This window comes from Micromesistius poutassou, assembly GCF_964030765.1.
Source record: "Micromesistius poutassou genome assembly, chromosome: 12".
Lineage (NCBI taxonomy): Eukaryota > Metazoa > Chordata > Actinopteri > Gadiformes > Gadidae > Micromesistius > Micromesistius poutassou.
The window spans coordinates 6,580,556-6,593,869 of NC_140282.1; the positions used below are offsets into that span (position 1 = coordinate 6,580,556).

A 13,314-nucleotide genomic window follows, 5' to 3' on the forward strand; every position below is an offset into this window, starting at 1 on the left:
TAGTGTGGTATCCTAGGGGCTCTTTGGGATTTGCTGCTCACCCTCCAGCAAGCAGGCCACAGCAACATTGCATTATAATCATGAGCTAAAGCTACTAACCTTCACAGAGAACATGAGTAAAACTGTTTACTGTTTACGTGGATGTGCTCAGTTAAAGCATTTAGAGGTTCAACAACCTTGAGGATTACATTTAAGCTGATTACATTTAATAAGTGTAACCATTTCTAAAGTTTTCATATCGGCAAAGATATACGCCGATACTGATATATCTTCGATAGGCCAATATCAGCAGAGGAAGTTGGGCTCTAGTTTTTATTGTTACATATTGAGATTGCTGTATTCTGCCGCTTTGAACAATCGCCTCAATATGCTTCCTGAATTTCTGGGAGAGCAAACCCACATTGCATTGCAGGCTGCATCAACCATCTCAAAATAGGCAATAAATCAGTAGCGATTCACTTTCAATACAAAGTATACACTTCTGACCACTGTCCAATGAATGAATTAGAAAAGGTGACTGGTGTCGTTTGTGTGTGGTGTAGTGTGACCACTGACCAGTGGCATCGGTTGCGGTGATGTCCACACTGTGTCCAAGGATGTGGTTAAGGCAGTCCAGGTGTCCTCGTGTAGCGGCTAAATGGAACCTGAACATAGAAAGAAGGAAAGGATTTAGCAAGAAAAAAGTCAAGCACAAGGAGCCACAGAATATGGCTGCGAGTGAAGAGATCATAACTTAACTTCTTAAAAAATACACATTTTAAGGCGTCTCAATATGTATAATTCTGCCAAATACATCTGACTACAGTTTATTACATAAGTAAAAAGGTTTTAATGCCGTTTGAGACTGTAGCTGTCAACACAAGACCACATTTCTATGGTGTGCACACATTTCCAAGTTAGTAAATAACATGGCTGCATGGTTAACCCATTATACTCATTAAGAAAAAAGGCACATGGTAGATTTACTCAAAGCTGCCTACATAGGATGACTCACATCATGTCAGCAGTTCACAAATACATAGGTTTCCTATTAGGTTTCTCCATTTGCTAATCACAAACAGCTAATCAAGGTTGAATGACAAAAGTCCCAGCTGGGAGGGACATACAGTATTTGGAGTGAGGTATTCAGTATTTGGAGTTAGGAGAAATGGAGGTGATAAAGGAAAATGTCAGGACAAGGTAACTAAATGGAAGATGTTCCTGCTCCTGGCTACCAGCTAGGTAAGAATTCTGAAAGCTTTTAAAACCCAACTGTTCCTTGTAACTACTCCCCAGATTTATAGATTTACCAGCTACAACCTTGTTTTCATCCAAACGAGCCGTCTTTAGCGACGGCTCGCTATGAGACAGCTTCTATGAGCTGTCGGCTATCAGCCGCGAGTTTAGGGACCGTCCGCAAAGTGCCGACAGCTTCTATGAGCTGTCGGCTATCATCCGCGAGCTTAGGGACCGTCTGCAAAGTGCAAAACGGTGTTGTTGTTTTTTCAGTGCTAAATAGTTTTATATTTTTAATAATTGTAATTGATTTATTCTTTGAATTGCAATGCCTTGTTTATTTCGGTGTTTCAGTTTTCGGTTTTCGGCCTTAGTTTCCTCATTTTCGGTTTCGGCCAAGAATTTTCATTTCGGTGCATCCCTACCTATTACAATTACAAATTAAAAGAATTGATCGAACCACTGAAAATCCTGCTTTGTGATTATCCATTAAGATTGTAAATTGCAGAATCATTGTACCATAGCAATGCAAAGACATTTGGTCTCATTCATTTGTTTGAACAGTACTTTTCTCAACATTGAATGTTCATGCAGAAATGTTTGCTATTGAAAAATATATATATATATAAAAAAATGTTTTTTCTTCTTTCCCTCAATTCTGAGTAGAATATTACACTCTTCCTTATTCAAAATTCAACATTAAGTCAACTCCTACTTTAAATCAATCGGTTTCTACTCGTGCAGCATTCTTGTATTCCCGTATTACACACTCAAAGAAATCCCTGATTTAATAGGGTTAGGGTAGGGATAAAGTTTTGCTTAATTTAAAACACCTTAATTACGATACTATTATGAGTTGCTTTCTACAGTGGTAGAGTTTATGTTATGAAGCGGTTAATACTTAGAAACATTTGAACATATAAATTACTTGGTATGACATTAGACAATATATTATGCAAGTATTAAGTAAATCATCTGTATTAGGTTGTAATCTCCAAACATTCCAAACATTAAATCCAAACACTAAGCAAAAAAAAAGATATTTGCCAATATATAAGTAGGAAGATAACAGCATTTTAAGATCATGTACATGTTGGGCTTGAAGAATAAAACACCAGAACCCTTTGAGGGATAATACTCAATGCCTCCCCACCCATCCATCTGACCAGCCCCCTCACCCACCCACCTCCACCCTTCAACATTCCTGCTTCGCTTACCATGTCTTGACACGGGGCTCCGTTCTCTCGCAACACTTGTCTGTAAACCAATCTGAGCTGGGGTCACTCACCAAGCCGGGGGGCCTTTTTATGTACACACCCTGAGGTATCCGCCATGGAGACAGGCAGGCGGACACCTCCGCCCTGATGGGGGTTTTAAAAGCCACTTCAATATCCAGGAGATACTAAGAGGGGGGGGGCACTTGGTGAGCTACATCAGGCATACCTCTGGCTTCAACCAAATAAATGATTCACTCATTTTTGAGATGAAATGAAAGGGAACAAAATATATACTATCATGGACAAAATTGCAAGGCATCGCAACTCTGAAAGGAAGCAGACATGACCTTCTGAACAGCTGTTACCTCAACATCATTTCTTGCATTCATATAAATGGGATGTCTTCAAAGGGCTTCAGTGCTTCAAGTATCTATTGAAACTGTGATCCTTTCCAGTAGTCACTGCAATCTTTTGCGGCATTAAATGTGGCATTAAAGCTGCGCATGAAATATACCCACCTCTGTGGACACTTTTTATAAAGCAATATGCCTTCACAATTAATGCATCAAAGTCCTACAACTGGTAGGTTGGTGGAACCAATGCTTGACGAGTTAAGAAGAAACAGAATGACAAGCACCTATTGAAGTATTGGAAGTGCATTAGTGCAACACAAGCCAGACTACAGATATGTGTTGTGTTGTATTGTGTTTTTTATTTTTTGACTCCTTGTGAAAGCTCTGTGATCCTTCACAGCAGAAAAATAGCCTGGGCGCAGAACATTTATTATGGCTAATCCTGACAGACAATGTGCAGGCCACGTTATCTTTAGTAAATGTCGTAGTTGCGTGATGGCGGGGTACAGCCCAGAGTGACATGTTGGCTAATATCACCACTAAGCCGTGCAAGACCAAACTACTACATATGAGCAGGTGCTGAGAGCAGGGGCCCTGCTTATCCTAGCAACCACAAGATGACGGCAAATTAAAAACTAGCTTAATTGTTTACACAGATGGGACACGGAGTGATTGGACTAGAACAGGCTGTAATAAATTACATGCCGGACATAACAGTTTGTAATTAGCTTCCCCACGGTGGCAGATGATTATAATGGCCAATGGTTTGGCCATTCTGGGCCTGTTTTAGGACAGACCGCTAGACACGTGCGGGCCTGTGTGTGGCCTACTGCACTATATTAAGGCTTGCTGAGTCGCTAGAGCAATTTACATAGTTCTGACCACTGGCCTTAGTGAAAGCATAACCCCTTCCACTGACTTGTCAATCACAGTGCTGTGCAATGCAAGAAACCTGTATGTACAAACTGAAATACAAACTAAATACACAAAATACAGAACCGCACCAGACCGGTTCTACAGATTTGGGAATCACATAGTCATGCCCTAACGAATGCACACTATGTGCACAATTAAGCATACAATGGTTTTCCATCACTCTTAAAAACACATTTCTGAAAGTACCCTGTACTCTCACTGGCTTTTAATATCAGGAGCCAAACCGTTGGACAGAGGTCAAAATAAACTGAAACAAAAAGGCCAGTAACTGCTTGGCATATCCAGGGTTCAAATGGGAAGGCTCTGGCCACCCACAAGGCTGGTCAAAATTTAAAAAATTAATTGACCTCCCCAGGAGAAACCACTTGAAACCGATTTAAAAGGCCATAAAATGAATTGCCAAAAGGAAAGATATATAAACGTATGTATATTTAATATTAAATAAATTAACCTCAAATGAGTTTCAACCGCAAAAAGGTTTCAGGATCAACCCTTTGGTGGTTATGAACATTCAAATAAAGTATTTTGTAAAATTAATTAATTGAGCCTAACACCCTAAATCATAACATAAACCTGACCCCGGGAATGGGTTGCAGGTGGGGCTAACTGTCTGGACCACTGGACCAATCTCTGCCATGGCAAATAAACAACAAACTGGAAATAGAGCTTAACACATAACTAATCTGTAAACTAGAACTGAAAAAGAACCCAGGGGGGAAATGAGGTCAAAAGAAATTCTTGAGGAGTGCACCATCTGTGAGATTTGTGTGTGTATGTGTAACTATGTCTAAGTGTGTAAGCAAGATTGTGTGTAGGTTAGTAAGTGAGTGTGTACACTCACGCAGAGCGTCCCTCTACATCCAACTTGGTGGGAGTGATGCCCTTCTTGCTCAGGACAGCGGCCACCTTATCCACCTCCCCCCGCTCCACCGCCTTCATCAGCCGGTCGTCATACTTATTCCAATCTGTGTTCTGAGAGAAATGATGGCAATGTCTTAGTCATGTGCGCGCACACACACACACACACACACACACACACACACACACACACACACACACACACGAAAATGACAACAAATAAAAGATGGCTGTTATCGTTATCTGGATACTGACCACAACAAAGCCAAGTAGCAAGCAGCGGACTAACTGACGATAACATTAAACCTATGCTTTTTGGAGCTAGAGTAAATCAAATCACATTGAGCCAAAAACAGAATGTCGAGCACAGGACATAAACAATTGCACAATGAGCTTGAGAACATGAGAGTTTTGCAAGATTAATAAAGGGCATTCAAAATGTTGTTATGGAACAGCAGGACAAAAATCAATAACACCCCCGTACCCGGATATCACCAATTCCCAAATAGTCACAAACAGAATACCTACAAAGTGCATTGAAGTGCATTGTTGTAACCAGCGGCTCATCTTGGGTGAGTGCAGATGGTCCTTGCACAGGGTTACTGCGTAGGAAGCCAGCGTTCCGGTTCAAGGCAACAATGAATAAAGAGAAAAATGTACAAATAGACTGCCCCCAGGTACACTCAGCCAGTGAATGCAAACAAAAAAGTTGATTGAAGGGAGTCTTAATCGAAGGGAGTGTTGCAGTGATGCCTTTCTTCAGTTTCCTCTTGTGAGTTCTCTTGTTTCTTGATGGACGCAGAGTTCCACGGATGAGCTTAGTAAGAGATTCTTTCTCTGCATTGTAGTTTTGCTCTGGGGCTAGAGCGAGTGGGAGGAGGTCCGGAGGAGGTGAGGATGGAGGGGGAGAAGCAGTAGGGCCAGCCCTGCCAGCCTTGGGACCAGCCCTGGCTGGCTACTGCAGCTCCTCCTCTGGAGTGGAAGTCAACTCAGCCTGGCTCCCTCTCTCCTCCCTGAGGTGCATCACTCTTTCTCCTACTGCTGTATTGTCAAGCTTCCTGCACTGCTCAGGCTTCGATCGTCTCTTCCCAGTCCTGTGCTCAGGAGCAATCCAAATGATCTCTTTCCCCTCTCTTCTTGGTCTCTAGGACTCTTCTGAAAGCTCAAGCTAGGAGAACTAAAGGTAAGCGGCTCCTCTCTCTTCCCTCTCTTATCAGTGGTCTCCAGATTCTTTGCCCCAACAAATGGCAAGGTCGGTCAAGCTCCTGGGGGTAAATATGTGGGCTCTCTCTGGTTTAAAATATCACAGCCTCTCCGGTAAACAGCGGTGGTGCAGACAGCCCTGCAGACTGGTTACCTCTTTATTTTTTGACCCTGCAACCCTTCTCCAGTGACGGATAGGAAGACGGGGGCTAAGAATACATTCTGGACATGCCTGCACCATGAGTAATGGCATTGGTGTCCATCACCACTGCCAGCATGAAACAAGGCTGTCCAAGAAGACCCTTGCATACACGACCCCGCCAAACCCCACCACTCGTTCCTGCTGCTTGCCTCCATCTGAACATATTAACGTCAGCAGGGGATTACGGTTTGCACATTTGTAGTTGTCCTGGCTCTGACCCCTGTGGGACGCCTCTGGCCCAGCCACTGCAGTTATCCCCCCCCCCCCATCTAAACTGGGTGGTGGGGCAGCAGAGCTCCCTGATCCCAGCTGCACGGTAGCAAGATTAGGTGTCAGCTTTTTTACAATCAGCTGTCTGGGTCAGATCCTCCCTCCCTTCCATTCACAGCACCATAAAATATGACTCACTAATTTATTCTTGCATGTAAATTAGAACCATTGAAGACAGCTCCTTTGTATTTCGGATACCTTTTCAACATTGTCCTCTACGACAATCACGTGAAAAATGACGCCAGGGGAAAAGCTTGTGGGGAGACTGGGAGGCAGAGAGAGACTTTTAATTTACACACTGTGCGCCAGCTCCTTGCGGACTCGGGTTACAGTCTGCTGCCAGAGTGGCGTTAACAGAGTGATGGTGATATTCACAAACATGTAAAAAGGACTCCTCGACATGATATGTTGAGAACCGGGTATCAACTTACCAAAACTGCTCACTCTTGCATGGAAACAAAGGCTCCAAATGGAGACGGGACCAAGCAGAATACCGTAAACACATCACGTAAATATCCCAAATGGCCGTGTTTGTTTGGATTCTCAGTTTGTACTCTGTTTGTTGTTAGAAGTAGACTAGGTAGCACAATGCTGGATAGCTTTCTATGATAGCTTCCACTTAAAATACCAGATGAAAGTATCAACAGAAGCTTCAGGCAGAGGAACGCATGAATACACATTTAGCATCAACAGATGCAAAATACAAAGCCTGTGACACACGTAAAATTGGGATAAAACACGTGAGGCCCACTGCTTTCAGATTAATTAAATACTGAATAATACTTCAGAAAGTTACCCTGATCATATTCTGGACATTTATTCTCATCCACTTAAGGGCCTTGGTTGATCATGTCAGCTCCATATCACTGCCAGTCTTCAGTTTCATGCCTCATTAATGATTCTCTGATGTCCTGACAGATTAAATCACCAGGACCACATACCCAGACAGCCATGAAGGTCAAGAGCAGGGGATGTAGCTCCTCGCAGACATTTAAAGTAATGGGCTTTTTGCAAAAGGAGGCCATCGTAAACTAAAAGAGACATCCATGTAGAAACTTAAATCAAAGTCAGCCATTAGGGATCATAATCCCTATTTGAAAAGAAGGCATCTTTAATCATTTTGAATTTCCCCCTGGGGATCAATAAATCTCTATCTATCACACTTACTTCTTCTGCACAAACAATTGGGGATCTAGAGAATTTTCCTTTTATATCAGGACAATATTTCACAGCCACTTTATTTAAGGAGAGCTTAACCTAGAGAAAAGTGCCTTACACCCTTTTCTTCAGAAATGTATTTAAACTCAAATACAAAAATACATTTTCCTAATATAATTATTAAAAATTCACCAGTCTGAATCAACGATCATATTCATATTCCCGAGAATATGAACGTCTGCTTAGAGTTCTAATAGAAACTGCATCAACAACCGCATTGACACACTCATCTATACAACTACATGAAAATCTGGAACGTAAGCTTAATTGAATGGGTTATTTCTAATGTTTCTCTTATCCAATCAAGCAGATATAATTGCAGTGTGCCAATTTGAGAGATGGTCCAACTTTTTAAGCGCCGCTCAAAATCGATCGTGCCAAGATCTTTTGTCATTATAATTCTATAATTAATTCTCCATGAGTATGATATATTTATAAAAACACTCGTCATTGACAATTACATTCACAAAACTAACACAAATGAGATTTAAAAAAAAAATCTAAAATCTATTTAAACAGTTGTCTAAAGGAGATGACCCAAGAATAGAATAGGTCTGAACTTTTAAAGTTTTGTCTACTGACCTTGACGCCTGTATCCCATTTCGACAGCTCACACCGCTGCCATAAACAGGCACAAATGGGTGTGTCAATGCTGTTTGTTTACATTTTACCATCTATCTTCTATGGTATTGGCTTATGACACAAACACTGCTGCATGCCATCTGGATAGCTCAGAGAGGGGGCTGACTTGATCGCTGGAACGTCACCTGACAGAGTGACAAGCTGGGAACTCAATGACGACAGCCCTTAAATACCATTTCCAACACGGGTGCCAGAGCCACGGAGAATGTCTGTACTTATAGCAAGAACAAGGTCAACAAACGAAAGAAAAGAGCAGGGTCCAGCTGAGCTATTGAGCACTTAAAAAAAACCTCAAAAAGGTGCGGGGAGGACATACGGTTATTGATTGTCCATCAAAAGGTTGGCAATTTCATTGGGGCTACAAGTCTGAAACCAAAAATACATATTCTCCTGGCCTCATAATGTATATTATACACATATTACTAAACTAAAAACAGTCAAGAATCATTTTGAAGTGAGTTAATTTAAAGGTCTGCTGGTTGTCATAGCAACATTTAATAAACCTGTGTTGTTTTCTAGCAACAATTCGATAATTGTTGCTAGATCGATAAACTATGTACAAATATCAAAGTATTAGCAAATAATAAAGGCACAATTAATGCAACTAAATCAGTATAAATGTCATGTCATCTCCAAAAAACCAATGTTATGGAAACGAAGGAATTAGGAGTCATCTACTACTAAATACCATTTACCAACTCCAAACGTGAATGATCTCCTTTACCATAAACAAGCACTTCGACACTCACAGAAAGCAGGATCTCTGCAATTGCAAAGCAAGGCTTCCTTAATAACAGAGGAAGATTTGGAAGGTTGAGGGTTGTTGAGCTATCATTAACTACTGTGGTGCAGCCACCGAAGCTATAGACTCCATATAATGGAGCTGTGGTTGCAGACGTCTCAAGTCAACTGTTGTGCAGCCATCTGAGTAGTGCTAAGCAGCATCCCAGAGACAGGAGATGAGCAGACAGACTAACATAACGAGATGAAGGACAAGAAAATCCCTGAGGCAGGGAGGACAGGAAAAAAACGACTGGGATGAGAGTACATGTCAGAGGGTGAGAACACGGTGAGACAGAACAAGCTTGCCGTCAATTTGTCACCACAGGACTTGAAGGGGGATAGGGGACAGGCCAGGGCTGATGGTTCAGGCCAAGTGTCAGGGGACCTGGGTGGGGGGGGGGGGGGGGGAAGAGAGAGATACAACCCCTGTTGCTATGCTAAGGTCGTCACAGGCTGAAAGTGGGGATAGCTGCTCAGCAACCACTATTGCTAGGCAGAGCACTGGTCACATGCCAGCAGCCCAGTACAGAGACCCCCTCTTGTGGTGGAACAGAACCAGTCCAGTGTGTAGATCCCTTCCAACTGCATTATTATTTTTTTTTTTGTATAAATACATACCCTTCTAGTTAGTAGAGTAGGTTGAATGACTAGTAAATTTACTTTCATAATGAAGGTTTTGGTCTTAAAATAGGACTTATATGGATCTATGGTATGCACAATTACAACGCCCCTCTAGGAAAACATTTTGTGGAGCATTGCGCAAGATTTGTAGTGAACAAATTAGAACCAGTAGACTAAAAAGTTGTTTCAAAGTAGCTCTGCATGATTTCAAAATAAGTATCCCGTAAAAGATTATCACTTATTGGGCTTACTTACATAACAGCAACATATGGATTTAGTAAAATTATAGATTTCAGTTATTTGAGTAGAGTCCATTAGCCAAGGAGGTAGTCACTTAAGGTGAACTACGATAGTTCACTACGGTTAACTAAAAGGAGCGTATACATCCACAAGGGAAGATGTTTAGGCCCAGCTGCCTGTATCACACTCTTTTAGCCTAGAGCAGCACTTTGCTATCTTTTCCCACTTCCGAAAAGCTGTTGCCCAGGCAGGGCATCAGCTTTCCATTGACCCCAACCTAGTGACCTTTGGCCCAGCAAACTATGAAAGTGAATAACAGCATATAGCCTGAAAGAAATACATTCAAGTGGTCAGCTGTTCTTCACTGACTTTGGGTGAAACCTTGAATTTAAATAAATTCTAATGCTTCATCATGCTTTGATGGGTTTAGAGGATTTCCCTTGATGCATTGAAAAAAATCTTAAAAGCTAAACAAAAATCAGTTTCCAACTCCCAAGTGTTCTGATAAGAAATATGCATATATCCGAGCTAAGAGTCTAAAGATAAAAAGGTTGGTTATAGCCTAATCAATGAGATAAAATTGGGGTCATTGTATTTGTTTGCTTTTAAAAACGTGCAAAATGTAGTGGCATTAGGGCTGTCAAAATTGCTCAAAAATGTGAATATTCCCTCCCAAAAAAAACCATATTTGAACTATTCAAATATCTATATTTGCGCATTATGTCAATGACACGCATTAAATCAATAACAGGACAAACTAATACACAAAAATAAGTAAACTAATGATCTCTCTCTCTCTCTCTCTCTCTCTCTCTCTCTCTCTCTCTCTCTCTCTCTCTCTCTCTCTCTCTCTCTCTCTCTCTCTCTCTCTCTCTCTCTCTCTCTCTCTCTCTCTCTCTCTCTCTCTCTCTCTCTCTCTCTCTCTCTCTCTCTCTCTCTCTCTCTCTCTCTCTCTCTCTCTCTCTCTCTCTGAAAATTTTGAAAGATAACCCTTTAAATGGTTACTTCTGGTGAGATTTTTTTGGGGGAAAAATTTACAGATTGAGCTTCCAAATATGACATGACATGACATAAGCAACAGAGTCAAGGTACCTGCTGAGACCAGATCATTGTGCAAATGTCATTTCTTTGATATTTATCATAAGCCTTAGAAAAAATAGATTTTTTTTTGCAATTTTTTTTGCAAAATCTTTTTTTGCAGTGGTGCTGACAATCCAGTAGTGGCAGTGCACCGCTGCTGAATGCATATAGAGGAAACACTGGGCTACTTAGGCCCCAAAAATTCAACGCAACTCTAACGTCGCCAAGCTGGTGGGAGGGCGATGACGTCATAGTTTGCGTTTCAGGCGTCCACACGAATCCTAACACGAAAACGCATAGGTCAGTTTTTATCTTATGGGACCTGGTTTCAGAAAAAATGTGCTTTCGGGCACCGAAAACACAGGATTCGTCTGGACAGTCGGCCCAAACACACAAGACTTATACGTTTTCACCAAAAAATTTGGTTCCGTGCGGATGGGGCATTAGTTTCTCCTACTTGGAGAGGGAGAAACGTTGGAGGGGGTGTATTAATTTCAGTTGGTTGCAATTTGCAACCTAAAGCACTAGATTGCACTAAATCCAACATGCTCTACCTTTAAATAATGAAAGGACTTCAGGGTTTAACCTGCATTGAAAAGCTTAATTGATTGATAATCTCAATTGTGGGCTTACCAAAGAAGTGATTGCAGTTTGTAGCGTGATAAGGTTTGACATTTACTTGACTATAGGAAATACCAAAGAATTGTTTGTTTATATGTGTTTGGCATGTCTAATCCTTATATAGGCCTGACTTATAGAAGATTTAAACTTTATACATAAAATAAAGAAATGATCTACTTTGCAATTATTCTTATGACTGCCTTATTTAACCTGCTCTGCTCCGGTTTTTATCTTTAAAGTGGCAATACAACCAATAAAAGGGAGACTGGCATCCATTTTTGGTGGGCACTACAGTAACAAGTGGATGACAAAAGCGGGTGAGCTCATCATACAAGAGTAGCCTGGCTAATTAGGCAAGTAATACTTCAAAGAAATCATCATCACGACAACAACTTAATTAATAATAATCCACCCAAAACATTGTTTGAATAAAGGAATGTTCTTGTCCATTCACAGATCATGGAAAAGATCACAGGATTCTAAAACCCGTAAATGAACCCGATACAAGGAAGATAAGGAAGCGGTATGGTCAAACCATCAAATAATATACAATTCCACTTAAAACATATTTATATTGTATATTGTATTGTAATTTGTTCATGTTTGTGTGTGCATTAGACATTTCTGTCTTTCTATTTCATTTCAATAGCTATGCATTGTGATTTTTAATGAGTGGTATGTAACTGTTAGTACTAGCCAGTAGGGGTGTAACGATACACATATTCAAACCAAATTTTTTCGGTATGGGTCTAACGGTTCGATTTCGTTTTAATAAAAATAAAATAATAAAAACTGCTGTACCGAAAAACATACCGAACCGTGACTTAAAAACCGAGGTACGTACCGAATCGTGATTTTTGTGTAGCGTAACACCCCTACTAGCCAGCCAGTCAGGTCTGAGCAGCAAGATGAAGTGTAATGTTGCATTCCAGGGACACTTTTCAGTCCGTAAGTTACGACTTAAAGTCACGACTCACGACTTGTAAGCGCTCCACCAAGTCATGAAAACAAACCCTTCTGTATCTCTTTGGGCTATACTAGAAACCTTGATTAGCGGGTTAGCGAGGTATGTTGCGCTCAAAGCCAGGGTATGCTGTGACAGGAAAGTGGCTCTGTTTTAGCGTCGCTGTATCACCATGGTTTCTAATGCTGCCAACCTAACCTGGTCCGGAGCAGTTGTGTAAAAGCACCGCCTACTGACCAATCAATTATCTTGAAAAACTAAGTTATCTCACATGTAAGATATGTCATATGATAAAGAGCTCCGCCTATTCAAACATTTTGGATCTCGCAGGTGCATTTAACATTGTTGCGTGCCATAATATAGACGTTTGTTCATACCATAAAACAACCAACTTATCTGATTTTATAGATAGCACCAACAGAGGCCACCATTATTGCTTATGTGTGTGTGACGTCAAAAGCTGTAACTGGGAGTACATCAATCTGGTACGAGTTCACAGGTAGTGAGTTACGGGTTTGACTGCCGTTCCATGGCACTTTCACGGGTAGAAGGTTGTGAAAATACAAGTTACGGGCTGCCTGCAAGAGCAGGTAGAGGCAGGATATGGAACACAGAAAGAGATGACTGAACCTGATCCAGGAGATTGGCCAGGGGTGTGTAATGAGGCCTGGATCTATGGCTCAAGAATAGCCTTATTGATCATAAATAATGAATCCAAATTATCCTTATTACCACCAATGCATTATTTTAAGTCAGGCAAAACCCTGAACTCTCTGGCCTCACAAAGCATACAATTATATTTTTTAGCAATATACACAATTTCCACAAATAAAGCCGATCTACTATATATATATATAAAAAAAAAGTGGTTCCAAAATTATTGGGGGGGGA

The 13,314-nt window shown here is 41.1% G+C and overlaps 1 protein-coding gene across 2 annotated transcripts in view; it reads right to left on the reverse strand.

Moving 5' to 3' along the window:
• Positions 1 to 13,314, reverse strand: part of uacab (uveal autoantigen with coiled-coil domains and ankyrin repeats b) — a 48,155-nt gene that overhangs the window by 18,982 nt on the left and 15,859 nt on the right. The window contains exons 1-3 of one of the 2 annotated variants that reach the window (XM_084476318.1): positions 5,108 to 10,577; positions 4,563 to 4,693; positions 556 to 644 (exon numbers count right to left, since the gene is read on the reverse strand). In XM_084476318.1, the coding sequence (XP_084332444.1) occupies positions 556 to 644; positions 4,563 to 4,693; positions 5,108 to 5,146 (259 nt within the window). In that variant the 5' untranslated portion in view covers positions 5,147 to 10,577. Of the gene's footprint in view, positions 1 to 555; positions 645 to 4,562; positions 4,694 to 5,107; positions 10,578 to 13,314 lie in introns of those variants that run through there. The other variant, XM_084476317.1, reaches the window with a different exon arrangement.